This window comes from Cyprinus carpio, chromosome A19 (assembly GCF_018340385.1).
Source record: "Cyprinus carpio isolate SPL01 chromosome A19, ASM1834038v1, whole genome shotgun sequence".
In the NCBI taxonomy this organism is placed as follows: domain Eukaryota; kingdom Metazoa; phylum Chordata; class Actinopteri; order Cypriniformes; family Cyprinidae; genus Cyprinus; species Cyprinus carpio.
In genome coordinates, this window is record NC_056590.1 from 13011173 (window position 1) to 13024796 (window position 13624).

Consider the following 13624-nt stretch of genomic DNA (forward strand, 5'->3'; position numbering starts at 1 on the left):
CTTTGTTCTATCACATGTGTGTCTTTACACATGATTATAATCAGGTGTTTAAATCAGTTTCAGGCTCTGACATTTTCCATTAACCCTCTGTGGTACAGCGTTGCCACAGGGCAAAATATCATTCTCCTTCAGTGTCCTGCTATTCAGAAAAAAATTTATTGCATTCTAGGAATGGTTGTTTTTACAGAAACAAACAATATTCTTTTTGTAAGACATTTGCAATTTAGTTTCTCTCTGTGACTGATCTCTCAGTTTTAACTGAACTCTTTCAAGAAGCACACAAGCTGTGCTCCTCAAATTGTGCTATTATTTCTTTTTCCTGCATCTTGAAGATTAGATTAAATGGATGTTTTTGTTGACAGATTGTTCACAATTTAAGAATAAAGGATTCCATATGATTTAAATATGAATGAACATATGAATTAAAATTTCATTATATCATAAAAAAATAAAAAAAAAAACTATAACACATATATATTTTAACATTGCTCCTGAACTTTCCTTTGGATTTGTGACCCTGATAATGCCTCTGTTTAGAATGCCTGGTGTTCAGATTTGGTGACAGCGCATTCATTTTTAATTTTCCTATTGTTAGTCTGCAATAACAACCCACTTGATACATAGCTGGCAGAAAAGCATTTTTTTGCTGTTATGAATGGTTCAATATACACACTGTTGTTCACTGAGATTATGCTGATGGAGTATTTTGTGAAGACACTGACTCTACTCTTTCTGTTGCTTGGTCAGACATCGTGTTCAGTTTCCGTACTACATACGTGAGTAAGTCGGGACAGGTGATCTTCGATGCGCGGCAGATCTGCATCCATTACATGACCACCTGGTTCATCATCGACCTGGTTGCCGCTCTGCCCTTTGATCTCCTTTATGCCTTCAAAGTCAGCGTGGTGAGTAATGCATATATTAAAAAAATATGTAATGAATGTATCGGAGGGAAAAAATCTGTGGGAACTTGTTTTCACAGCTTTCAAATGCATTCTGGATTTATTACATTTACATAATTTTGCAGAAAAAGCAGATCCACACAATCTGTGCCCGCAGAAAACATGTACACACCATTTTTAGTAAATAACTTGATGATGCTTTCAGGAACCAAGAGTAACCAACCTAGCACATCTATGTTTTTGATGTTTTTTTCCTTTATATAAAAATATTAGTGGATTCAACTTTTGTAAATCTAAATAACCAGCATTCTACAGTAGTTGTACTGTATTTAAAAATAACTTACCTGTAGCTTACACATAAATGTTGTTATTTTAATACATTGAAAAAACGTTTTGTGAAGTGGTTGTATTTTGGTGATAAACATAAATTCTATAAACTATTTTCAAATAAAATAAAATCTAAACTCCTGTAGGAGGACTCAAGGAGGATATCCCAAAAGCCCAATAATTATTTTGTGTTGATTTTTATGGCTAATTACTGATAAATGGGTGATATTATGACTTTGTCTAATGTAAAAATAAAACAATAAAAAATTTAAATAATTTGTTTTAAATGCTGTAAGTTGTCACTGAGTCAACAGCAATTCCAGATCCTTCAGCTCCTCCCATGCATTCACAATCACCCAAATACAAATGTATAAGAGTAAGGTACTTTCAGTGCATTTGACTATGTTGAAATCCATTTACTTTAGAAGAGCTACCTCCAGTTGACAGTAGAAAATGCGAAAAATTTCCACCTGGGCCTGCTTGAACAGTCATGCCCAGTTTTAGATAATCTGATATTTCTTTTTTAGCCCCTCCAGCACTGTATTTAGCTCAGTGATTTGTTTTGTACTTCCTTAAGTGTAAAACTAAATTTTGAGCAGCAGCTGAGTGACCCTGAGTGGGTGGAAGTTCTTTTGATGACATCATGGATGTAGAACTTTTAATGAGTGATCCTGTGTTCAGGTACAAATAAAGATGTATAACAGGCTCTAAAATTGGCTGACACTGCCTCTGACGACTCCTCTACTAAAACAAGGATCACAGGCTCCTGGTTTTAATTCACAGAAAAAGACAGTCAGCTTTTCTGGCCAATCCAGACTGGTGGAATCGATCAGTGCCACTTGGACACACACACTTACAGTGTTGACACATGCAGTAATGAAACCCTGCATCCCTCTGTACGGCGAAACAATGAAAGAGCACTTGAAATCCACTGAGGCTTATTAAGAGAGGGAGAGTGAAACGCAGTGGACTGTACTTGAGTGCTGCTGTAATACAGACCTTGTTGTCTCTGAGATGTTCCCTTAAATCTGCTCCAATTACAGACAGCACCTGTGCTCCTCTGGTATCTCTTCACATCTGGCCTTCCGCTGCACTATACACGCACACACAAGCCCACAATAAGAAAACAAAACAATTGAATAATGATATTTCTTTTATTTTACTCTCCTCTGTTCTACTCTCCGATTTCCTTTTCTTGTTTTTTTTTCCCTGTTCCTTTCCCCTTTCCTTTCTTTGATTATTTATTTTATATCAATGCTTGTATTTTTATTTATTTATTTATTAATTATTTTATTCCGCTCCTTTCCTCTTATTTACGTTTCCTTACCTGTCCTGGCTAATTTCCATTCTGTTTCATCTTCTATCCTCTTTTATTCTTTTCCTTTTCCTGTTATGACCAATTTCCATTCCTTTTCCTTTTTACCCCCCCCCCCCCCCGCCCCCGTTTCATCCTCTTCTTTCACTCTCCTACACTTGCCCAATTTACATTATTTTGCTTTTCATTTTTCTTTACTCCTTTCTTCTTCTTCTTTAATCACTTGGCCAATTTTCCCTTCCCCTTTTCTTTTTTTTTCATTTTTTCTTTACTTTCCTCCTTTCTTCCTTTCCTTTTTCTGTCTTTTCCCTTTTACTCTTTAACTTTCCTGTCTCCTTCCCTTCCCTCTTTAACTTTCTGTCTTTCTTCCTTCTTTCCTTTCTCCTTTCCTTTCCTTTCCTTTCCTTTCCTTTCCTCTCCTTTCCTTTCTTCCTCCCCTCCTCCTTCCTTCTCCTCCTTTCCTTCTCCTCCTTTCCCTCCCCTTCCTCTCCTCTCCTCCCCTCCCCTCCCCTCCCCTCCCCCCTCCCCTCCCCTCCCCTCCCCTCCCTCTCTCCTCTCCCCTCTTTAACTTTCTGTCTCCTTCCCTTCCCTCTTTAAACTTTCTTTCTCCTTCTCCTTACTTTACTTTACTTTCCTTCCTTTCCTCTTTATCCCTTTCCTCTCCTTTTCCTCCTTTTCTTCTCCTTCTCCTCTACCCCTCCCCTCCCCTCACTTTACTTTACGCTCTTTATCCTTTCCTCTCCTTTTCCTTTTTTTCCTTTACTTTACTTTACTTTACGCTCTTTATCCTTTCCTCTCCTTTTCCTTTTTTTCCTTTAACTCTCTGTCATTACCCTTTACCTCTTCAACCACCTACACACTGTGAGCAGTATGAGTGTATTAGTTGGTAATACACATTGACACATTACCACATAAAGCTCAGTATATGAACCCCTGCCATGGCTTTACCCTATCCACCTCCATTTTCACCCTCCTTATCTAATTTTCAACCAGCTGTTAAGTTCAGCCTTTTTGTTTCTCAAGGACATTAATGTTCATTGGTTTTGCTTCTGAGACTATGAACTCCTGATGTTTATTAATATTTGATTGTCAAGTGAAAGATTGTGGCCATTACAGTGTGGATTATTATTTAATGATGCAGGGACATGAAAGGCTTGGTTCTCATAGGGATTGTCTATCTGATTATAATAAGAGAGGCTGTGATGAATATTGCCACTAGTTACCACCTGAAGCTCTAGACAAACTGATCTAATAGCAGTGTGTGCGTAACTGTTACTGACCTGATAGTGTACATGTGTGAAAGTTTGTGTTCAGGTTAATACAAAGTGTTATTTTTTTTGTATGTAGTCATAATGAATATGTAGTTATGGAATATATATGAGCTATTTAAAACTCTCTCACTTGCTCATTCACTTTAAACCTGCTTTAATACATTAAACATTACACATAAAATATTTTTTTGTGGCCATCCTGCTGAATATAGAGAAAAACATGTCTGCAGGGTCTAACATGAACTTTTTGCACATTATTTTGGTTTTACAGTTTTCATGTTACTGTGAATTTGCTGAGAATTAATGAGAAATACTGATGAGCTACATGTACTTACAGTATTGAATAAATTTAGAAAACCAGTCAGTATCTGGTGTGACCACCATTTGCCTCATGCAGTGCAATACATCTCCTTCGCATAGAGTTGATCAGGTTGTTGATTGTGGCCTGTGGAATGTTGGTCCACTCCTCTTCAATGTCTGTGTGAAGTTGCTGGATAGTGGCAGGAACTGGAACACGCTGTCAAATACGCCGATCCAGAGCATCCCAAACATGCTCAATGTTTGACATGTCTGGTGACTATGCTGGCCATGCAGGAACTGGGATGTTTTCAGCTTCCAGGAATTGTGTACAGATCCTTGCAACATGGGGCCATGCATTATCATGCTGCAACTTGAGGTGATGGTCGTGATGGCACAACAATGGGCCTCAGGATCTCGTCACTGTATCTCTGTGCATTCAAAATGCCATCAATAAAATGCATCTGTGTTTGTTGTCCATAACATACGCCTGCCCATACAATAACCACACAACCAACAATGTCCACACAATCAAAAATCTTCCATCTGCCCTGTATAGTGAAAACCACCATTAAACCGAAAACAAAAAACAACCCCAAAATACAACACCCCACCAAACTGAAAATCTCACCAAATTTGTCAAACACTCAAGTCAGTAACGATGATGAACTGCAGTCAAGTCACAAACCTGATGAGGACGCAGATGCAGATGAGCTTCCCTGAGACGGTGTCTGACAGTTTGTGCAGAAATTCTTTGGTTATGCAAACCGACTGTTGCAGAAGCTGTCTAGGTGGCTGGTAACATACAAATCTTGGAAGTGAAGATGCTGGATGTGGAGGCTGGGCTGGTGTGGTTACACGTGGTCTGCAGTTGTGAGGCCGGTTGGATGTATTGCCAAATTCTCTGAAACGCATTTGGAGATGGCTTATGGTAGAGAAATAAACATTTAATTCATGGGCAACAGCTCTGGTGGACATTCCTGCAGTCAGCATGCCAGTTCCACGTTCCATCAAAACTTGCGACATCTGTGGCATTTTAGAGTGGCTGTTTATTGTGGCCAGCCTAAGGCACACCTGTGCAATAATCATGCTGTCTAATCAGCATCTTGATAAGCCACACCTGTGAGGTGGATGGATTATCTCAGCAAAGGAGAAGTGCTCACTAACACAAATTTAGACAGATTTGTGAACAATATTTGAGAGAAATAGGCCTTTTGTGTACATAGAAAAAGTCTTAGATCTTTGATTTCAGCTCATAAAAACATGGGGGAAAAAACAAAAGTGTTGCATTTATATTTTTGTTCAGTGTACTGTATGTAAACAGTTTGTATGTATTTGAATTGCTTGCATCATTTACATCATGAGCAGTCAGACTGCTGTTTTTAGAATTAAAATTAAATCATCAAATGTTTTGGCTGATATTTCTGTTTTATTTATGTCAGTTTTATACCCTGAATGATACATTTGGCTGTTCTCTGCCAGTATGACAGTGGCGGAGAGCACAGTCCTCCAGACCTCCAGAGAAGAAGAGGATAATGATTGTTACCCTGAAAACACACATACTTATGCAGCCTTATTTGTTCTCAGTTGTTTGTATGTTCATATCCCTCAACTGCAGTCAATGTCTTGTGGTTTATTGTCTTGTTTATTAGTGGGCGGTTTATTTCCTTTCACCTGAGAAAATGCGGTTCTGCATGACTGAGATGGAGAGAAGAAGAGAGAAAATATGTTTTATGCCACTATAATTGGCCCAAATGTCTCTCAGTCTAATGATGATCTCTTAAATATTTTAATCCCAGGTGTCTCAGAGCTCTCGTACCTGCATGCTAAACCATTATTCAAGACATCTGTGACATCTAACCATCTGCTAGGAGATGTTTTTGTTTACAGTTTTATTGTAAATGTTCTCTCTGCATTGCTAAAAGTGAATACATCTTCATTATATGAAGATGTTTTTTACTGTGGTTATACTGTAAGTTTACAATATCGCCACAGTAGCAAAGATTTATTGATGGAATCTAAGGACTTTCATCCTGTTGTGTTATTTATTAAGGTTTTAACTGATTTGGATTTACTGCACTCAGTTAACATGACAGGCATGTGCCCTTCACAGACCGCAAATCCTCGACCATTAATGTATGTGCCCCTTTCCCCTTTCCCAGGTGTCAGTGGTCCATCTGTTAAAGACCGTACGCCTGCTGAGACTCCTGCGTCTGCTGCAGAAGATGGACCGCTACTCCCAGCACAGTACGGTGGTGCTGACCCTGCTCATGTCCATGTTTGCACTGCTGGCTCACTGGATGGCCTGCATCTGGTACATCATTGGCAAGAAGGAGGTGGAGAGCAATGCAGACACCTGGGATATTGGTGAGACTGGCACACAAATTGTACACTTTGATTCACAGACAGAAGGATAGTGGATATGTGTGAGATAAATTTTAGGCTCATTAGAAAAATATGCTTCTACCTGCATTTAGCAGAACTTCAAAAACGTACCAATATATATTATTCACTGCTGTTTCCAGCTGAAATTAACACTAGTAGCAGTAAATCACCGATATAGTACTGTGCGGCTCCTTGCACAGTACTGTATTAAGACTTCAAAACACCTTTACCATGGTGCATGGTTTGTAAACTAACACATTTCGACTTTTACATGCCATAACCAGTTCAATATGTACAGTGTATCTTTTCTGACATAGTAAACTTGCTCTGTAGCTCACCTGGTACAGCATTGCACTTGCACTCAGGTTTGTATCCTGTGAACTAGTCACAACATTAAATAAAAGAGCACAAACAGTTGCAGAAGCAAGTTAAAATTGCGTTGATGCTTCAGCCAATGTGCTTTTAACTTAAGTTTTCTTTTGTTATTACTATCTGCTAGGTTTAAGGTTGGTTTTATTGTAGGTGGTATGTTATTTTTATCACAATAGAGCAATAACCTTTTAGCACCACTCACCAAACCTTTCTGATATGTACAACGTCTAGCATTTCCAGATTTATTCAAAAACATTTCCATATTCACGTTTCATATACAACTGAACATGCTTTTTTCAAGGATTCAAGGATTCAAGATTTTTATTTGTCACATACATGGTTATATGGAGAGCATATGACCAGCAGTGAAATGTAAGTCAGGTCCGCTCCATGGACAGTGCAATTATGAAAGAATACAAACACAAGAAAATTGTACAAAAAAATATGATATGAAAGTAAGATAAAAAAAAAAAGATTAAAATAAGATGCTTGTAAAATAAAATGTGCAGGACAGTATACTGTAGACTTAATAAATATTTAGATGAGCAGGAATGTTCAAGAGGAGAATGTGCAAACAGGTTGTACAGGGTATTTACATAGCAGCAATAGAGGTAAAAAGTAAATAAATAAAAATAAAAATTATAGAAATTGCTGTGTGCAAGTGTCAATGTCAGTATATACTCAGTTTGAGTGGTGAAACTTCAAGTAAAGTTTTGCCACTCTCTGTGCATTTTACTTAGTAAGCTTTGCGTTAAGCAACATAATACCGTTTTGCAGAAATATCCAGAAAAGTTACCATTAATATCCCCTGTTTCAAACTAGCTAAGAAATGCCATCATTTATTCACTCTCAAGTCCAGAGCTGTAAGGCTTTATTTCTTCTGTGGGACACAAAAGAAGATATTTTGAAGAATGTTTCATCTGATTTGTCCATTAAATAAAAGTTATTTTGGACCCTATTGACTTCTAAATCATCTTTGTTTTTGTTTTTTGGTTTACACGGAAGAAAGAAAGTCAAACCCATTTGGAATGACATGAAAATGAATGACATTAATTTTGAGATGAACTATCCATTTAATTTTTAATAATTAAACCGAAGCAGTGTTGAACAGTGTTTTAATTGATTTGGTGCAAGTCTGGGTCTCTAAACTGTAATAAAGTTCAATTGAATCTGATTGAAATGCTTCATTTCGGCCTGGATTGGATTTGTTAAAGTTGCATTATGGACATAATATGAATTGATTTAATCCGATGTGTTTGGAGCAAGACTTGATTGCGATGAAGACATCAAACGATAATGGAAAGCAGAATTTATAGTTGCAGAAGAAAAGCGATAAGCCTGACACTGATAAATGGTGTTATGGACAGTGATAGGAGGAGGAAGATGGGAAGAATGCATCAGGGACAGCAAGCAGCCAAGTGAGTAAAAGAGTGGTTTCGCTACAAACCAGTCACCCAGACATCATGCCACAGGCCTCTCTCACAGTCTTGACTGCAGGAGGGGCTGTAATTAGGCCCACTGTGCTGCTTTGTGGTCCATAATGACGGATCGCTGTGAAAGTACCAGCGTTCCCACCGCCTGGTCCCCGATCAGTATTGATGGAAAGCTGCTGCTTCCCCTCGGCATCCGACCACTGACCCCCGGTCTGCTCTGATGAGCAGTTACTATAGCAACACTGGGCTGGAATCTCCTTTTTGGTACCCTGTTTTACAGTGTGGCAACTAATGGGTCCATCCTTGTCAGCAAACACAAGGATTGTTTCATGAAGAAAGCGATGTGTGAACTGCTTTCCAAACAATTGCTGTTAGTGAAGAACTATTTGGGGATCACAAAATGTTCCTTTTGCTTTTCACGAAACCAGTTATTGTACAAAATATGTCCATGCATAAATGCACAAATTTAATAGTACCATGTTACACCAATGTATCTGATTGAAACACTATGGTGTAGAATGAATGTTGTTCATGGTGTTTACATAGTACTTTTTTTGTTAATGTAGTTCTGTGAACAACTGTTATAATTCAGTATTGAAACTTGGGTCAGAATAGCGTAATAAAATAATAGTACTGTCATTTAATTTAAAAAGGTAAAACAATTAATTGCTTTTCTGATTGATAAATAAATCGGCATCTCTAAAACTATTTAAATTTATGTTAAATAAATGTAGGTACTTTTATTTAACTTTCTTTCCAAATTCACAAAAAAGACAAACTACTGTTCAAAAGTCTCTCATACTCACAAAGGCTGCATTTAATATTTAAAAAATACATATAGATAACTATTATAATATATTTTAAAATGTAATATATTCCTGCGATTCACTGCATTTTTAGCAGTCATTACTCCAGTCTTCAGTGTCACATGATCCTTCAGAAATCATTCTAATATGCAGATTTGGTGCTCAAGATACACTTCCTATTAATTTTAGTGTTAAAAACAATTGTGCTGCTTAATATTTTTCTGTAAACTGTGATACTTTTTTTGAAGATTCATTGATGAATAGGAATTTCAAAAGAACAGCATTTATATGAAATAGAAATCTTTGGTAACATTATAAAATGTCTTCAAAGTCACTTCTGGTCAATTTAATGCATCCTTTAATGCATTTTTTATTTGAAAATCTTATTAACCCCAAACTTTTTAACGAAACTTTTTAACGAATTTTTTTGTTTAAATATTTAATGTCAAATTTTATTCATTTTAACACACGCCCCAAAACCTTAACCAATAAAATTTGCTGAAATTTTTTATTTTTTGAAAAGTATCTCTATGATCCTGTTCCAGAAGTTAACAGCCCACTGGAGGTGAAAACTGTCAATAATGCATTAAATTTCAGTCTGTTCCTTAAACAAAGCTGTCATATGTCTTAGAAAATAAAACGCAAGTTGTATGGACTACTTTAATGGTACTTTTGTAGTGTTTATTTGCTGCTCAAGAGCCCTGAAATAGGTCACTGTATGCAAAGGAGTAGTGCGAACGCTTTGCAATAAAGTTATTTTTATTTTCGATAGTCATACAGTTGAGTAAATAATCACAGAAATTAAATTTTTAGATTAACAGTTCCTTTAAACGATGTGCCATTGCAGTGCATGCTAATTTTCCACCATATGGACACATATGAATCGGATACACAAACACATTTCAGTGTGAGATTTTTAATTACATCTCACTCTTTATTCTTTGTCTTGCACTCTCAGGCTGGCTGCATGAGCTCGGAAAGCGATTGGAGTCTCCATACGATGAGGTGAGCATGGAAGCAGTCAACAGAACGCTGAGCAGTGGACCGTCTCTTCGGAGTATCTACATCGCAGCGCTGTACTTCACCCTCAGCAGCCTGACCAGCGTGGGCTTCGGAAATGTCTCTGCCAACACTGACGCAGAGAAGATCTTCTCCATCTGCACCATGCTTATCGGAGGTTTGTGCGTTTGCTGAAAGGTTGAAGTTTAGGAGATAATTTTAGATTTATTTGGAGGTAGAACAAATTTGGATTATCATTAGGATCCAAAAACTGGAGGCTGTATGTGTCTGCTGCGTATTTAGAAACCAAAAACAAGGTTGAATCACTTTTAGTTTTATTGTAAATTTATTTAGCGATAAAAGGTCTGTGGTAGATATTTATATATATATACATATATATACTCAAAAACGTCACACCATAAATAATACATATACTGTATATGTATACATTACATATGTTGTTTTTTTTTAACCCCTTTACCCCTGTGTGTTTTTTTTCTAGATTTATAGATATACACTATACTTTTATTTATTTTTTTTTGTATATGGTGGTAACTATTTTTTAGGATCATTTAAAATAATCTTTTTAAAATTACTTAACAGTACCAGTATTTTGAGGTAAAACTAATTTTGATTATCATTATGATCCAAAAACTAAAAACGAAGTTCAATCCCTGTTAATTTGTAAAAGACGATACTGGAAAAAATAGGTAAATACTTGTGTAAAAGTGTGAGTGTGTGTGTGTGTGTGTGTGTGTATACATATATATACAAATAGGATATATAACTATACCTATATAAAAATATAAATATAAATAGGATGATATGAGTTCACAACATCTGTTCACATTCAGAATTCATGGCCTTTATTTTGTGAAATGTCACCCTTCGCCATGGGGCAGTTCAGCTCCCTTCCCAAACATACAATAATTCCCAGTTATGCGCCCCAACATGTATGCACACATTTAATTACCACCTGTGTATTACCAGAGATCTTACAGAGAGCAAATGCCTCTAAAATAAATAAGGTTCCATAATGAGATTTGTCAGTTATGATTGATTACTCTTTTCTTAACTGATCACTATATCATTTACAGCAATCAATAACAAAAAATATTTTTAAAAACATTTTTGTAAACATTTTCTTTTAAATCAAGCTTCATTTTTTAATGCTATTTATCAGAGACAATAGACATTCATTGTTTTTTGGCAAGCTGCATGTAAAAAAGTCATGTTGATGATTTTGAGGTGACATTAATGTTCAACTTTCAAGAGAGAGCACCATGACTTCAGGACTCATGTACATTCATGCATGTGTGTCTTTGGCAGCGTTGATGCACGCTCTGGTCTTTGGCAATGTGACGGCCATCATCCAACGCATGTACTCACGCTGGTCTTCTTACCATACACGTACTAAAGACCTGAAGGACTTCATCCGTGTGCACCACCTGCCCCAGAGCCTCAAACAGCGCATGCTGGAGTACTTCCAGACCACCTGGTCTGTCAACAACGGTATCGACTCCAATGAGGTAAACCCCACACTTTAGAGAGTATTACACAGCACAGCCGAATCATTTGATGTTGCGGAATTCCTTACAGCTGGACTGTGCAAGATGATGTGCCAAAATTACAAGCATACAGTGTGCTTCCCTACTGCACTCTGGTGTTTCATATAGTGTTTCATATTGGTGCAGAAAAAGTGAGTTACATAAAAATTTTTAGCGTTTAGAGTTTAATGCGTGGTAATGTACATGACAATGTTAATGTGTTTGGTCTTGGTGGAATAAATCTGCTACACTGCTGCTGATGCAAAACAAGAACAGAGGTGGAGCTAGGGAAGGTGGAGGGTTTCTGAAGTGTGCTACAACAAGCAATGGCTGAGTATGTGAATGTTGAGCGGCAAGCTCATTGGCTGCTGTGAAAAGAAAACCAATCAGTTGCACCGTGTGAATAATGAACTGATTATATCAGATTGAGTTTATAAAATATAATTGTCATTTTACTGTATTTTATTTTAATTTACTTATTGTATTTTAATGCAATAATATACATTTTATTATTAATATTGAAGTGATTTAATTGTTAGTGTCTAATGATTATTTAGTATTATTACATCAAAAACAGAAATAAACAATTAAAATTAGTTTATATTCTCTGGTCGATATCTGATTACCATATTTACACAACATTGTAAACATTTGAACACCATGGTATCATGTCCAAACATACATTTGTACTGGTACTGTAAGTGATGTACTAATAATGAAGTAAAATACTGAAGCCAAGAACAAAGCAAAGGACACTTGAGAGCCTGGGACTTTACTCCAGAGTCAGGAGAGAGCGAAAAAAATTGAGATGGAATCCAAACACTTTGCTAAATCACAGATTTATGAATAATAGATTAGATGGTGAGGCTGATGGCCGGAGAGCAGAAGACAGAGAGCGAGAGAAAGAGAGGGATGTGTGTGCCATGAGTGAAGAGGGGAGAGTGACAGATGCCATTCAGTCAGGCTGAAGGATGGTTGCATGTATGGATGGATGAGCAGAGCAGATGAAGGGTGGCGGAGGGCAGGAATGAGGCATGGCCAGAATACTTCTAGTTTTTGTTTTAAGGGTGAAAACTCATAAAGTGGCATGCTTAATGATTTTAATGCCAGTTTAATGAATGTAATGTGCTGTTATGTAAGTTCACATAGAAATCACAAGATTTCTCTTTCTCATAATGTAAATAAATGTAAACTCCAACCTTCTTTTTTCTTTACTTTTCATATTTTTACTCTTTCTTTTTTCCTTTTATTTTTGTTTTCCGTTTTCTTTCTCCTTTTTGCTTGTTCTTTTTCTTATCCATTTCTTTTGTCTTATTTCTGTCATTTTTTTCTTTTACTTTCTTCTACTTTTCATTTTCTATTTTCTTTTCACTTTTTCTCTCATTTTTTGTGTCATCGCATTTTTCTCATTTTTCCTCTTCTCTTTTTTTCTTTTTGATTAATTTCTTTTTATCTGTTCCCATTTTCATTCCCATTCTTGTTCTATTTCCTTTTTCTATAACCCCATTTTTCTCTTTCTGTCCTTCCTGTCCACTCTCTCCAGCTCTTGAAAGACTTTCCAGATGAGCTGCGTTCAGATATCGCGATGCATCTGAATAAAGAGATCCTAGAGCTGTCTGTCTTCTCCTCTCTGAGCCATGGATGTCTCCGCTCTCTCTCCCTGCACATTAAGACATCGTTTTGTGCGCCGGGCGAGTACCTTCTTCGTCAGGGAGATGCTTTACAGGCCCTTTTCTTTGTCTGCTCCGGCTCCATGGAAGTGCTGAAGGACAGCATGGTGCTAGCCATCCTTGGTCAGTTTACACGAACCCACACAAATTACACACAAGCAAAAAAGATTTATCTCAGAAAAGCTCAGTTAAGTGTTAGTCCACTGAGGAACTAGCATGTAGGGAAAAATGGCTGCCTCTCATTAAGTGCAGACTTCAGGGCCCATGTGTTCCTACAGTTGCCAACAAAAACTGTTCTCT

At 37.0% G+C, this 13624-nt stretch overlaps 1 protein-coding gene across 2 annotated transcripts in view; it reads left to right on the top strand.

The window, feature by feature from the left end:
• Positions 1-13624, top strand: part of LOC109102269 (potassium voltage-gated channel subfamily H member 8-like) — a 38537-nt gene that overhangs the window by 16707 nt on the left and 8206 nt on the right. For both annotated transcript variants that reach the window (XM_042776623.1, XM_042776624.1), the window contains 5 exons: positions 748-905; positions 6275-6479; positions 10067-10285; positions 11437-11636; positions 13198-13447. In XM_042776623.1, the coding sequence (XP_042632557.1) occupies positions 748-905; positions 6275-6479; positions 10067-10285; positions 11437-11636; positions 13198-13447 (1032 nt within the window). The remainder of the gene's footprint in view (positions 1-747; positions 906-6274; positions 6480-10066; positions 10286-11436; positions 11637-13197; positions 13448-13624) is intronic.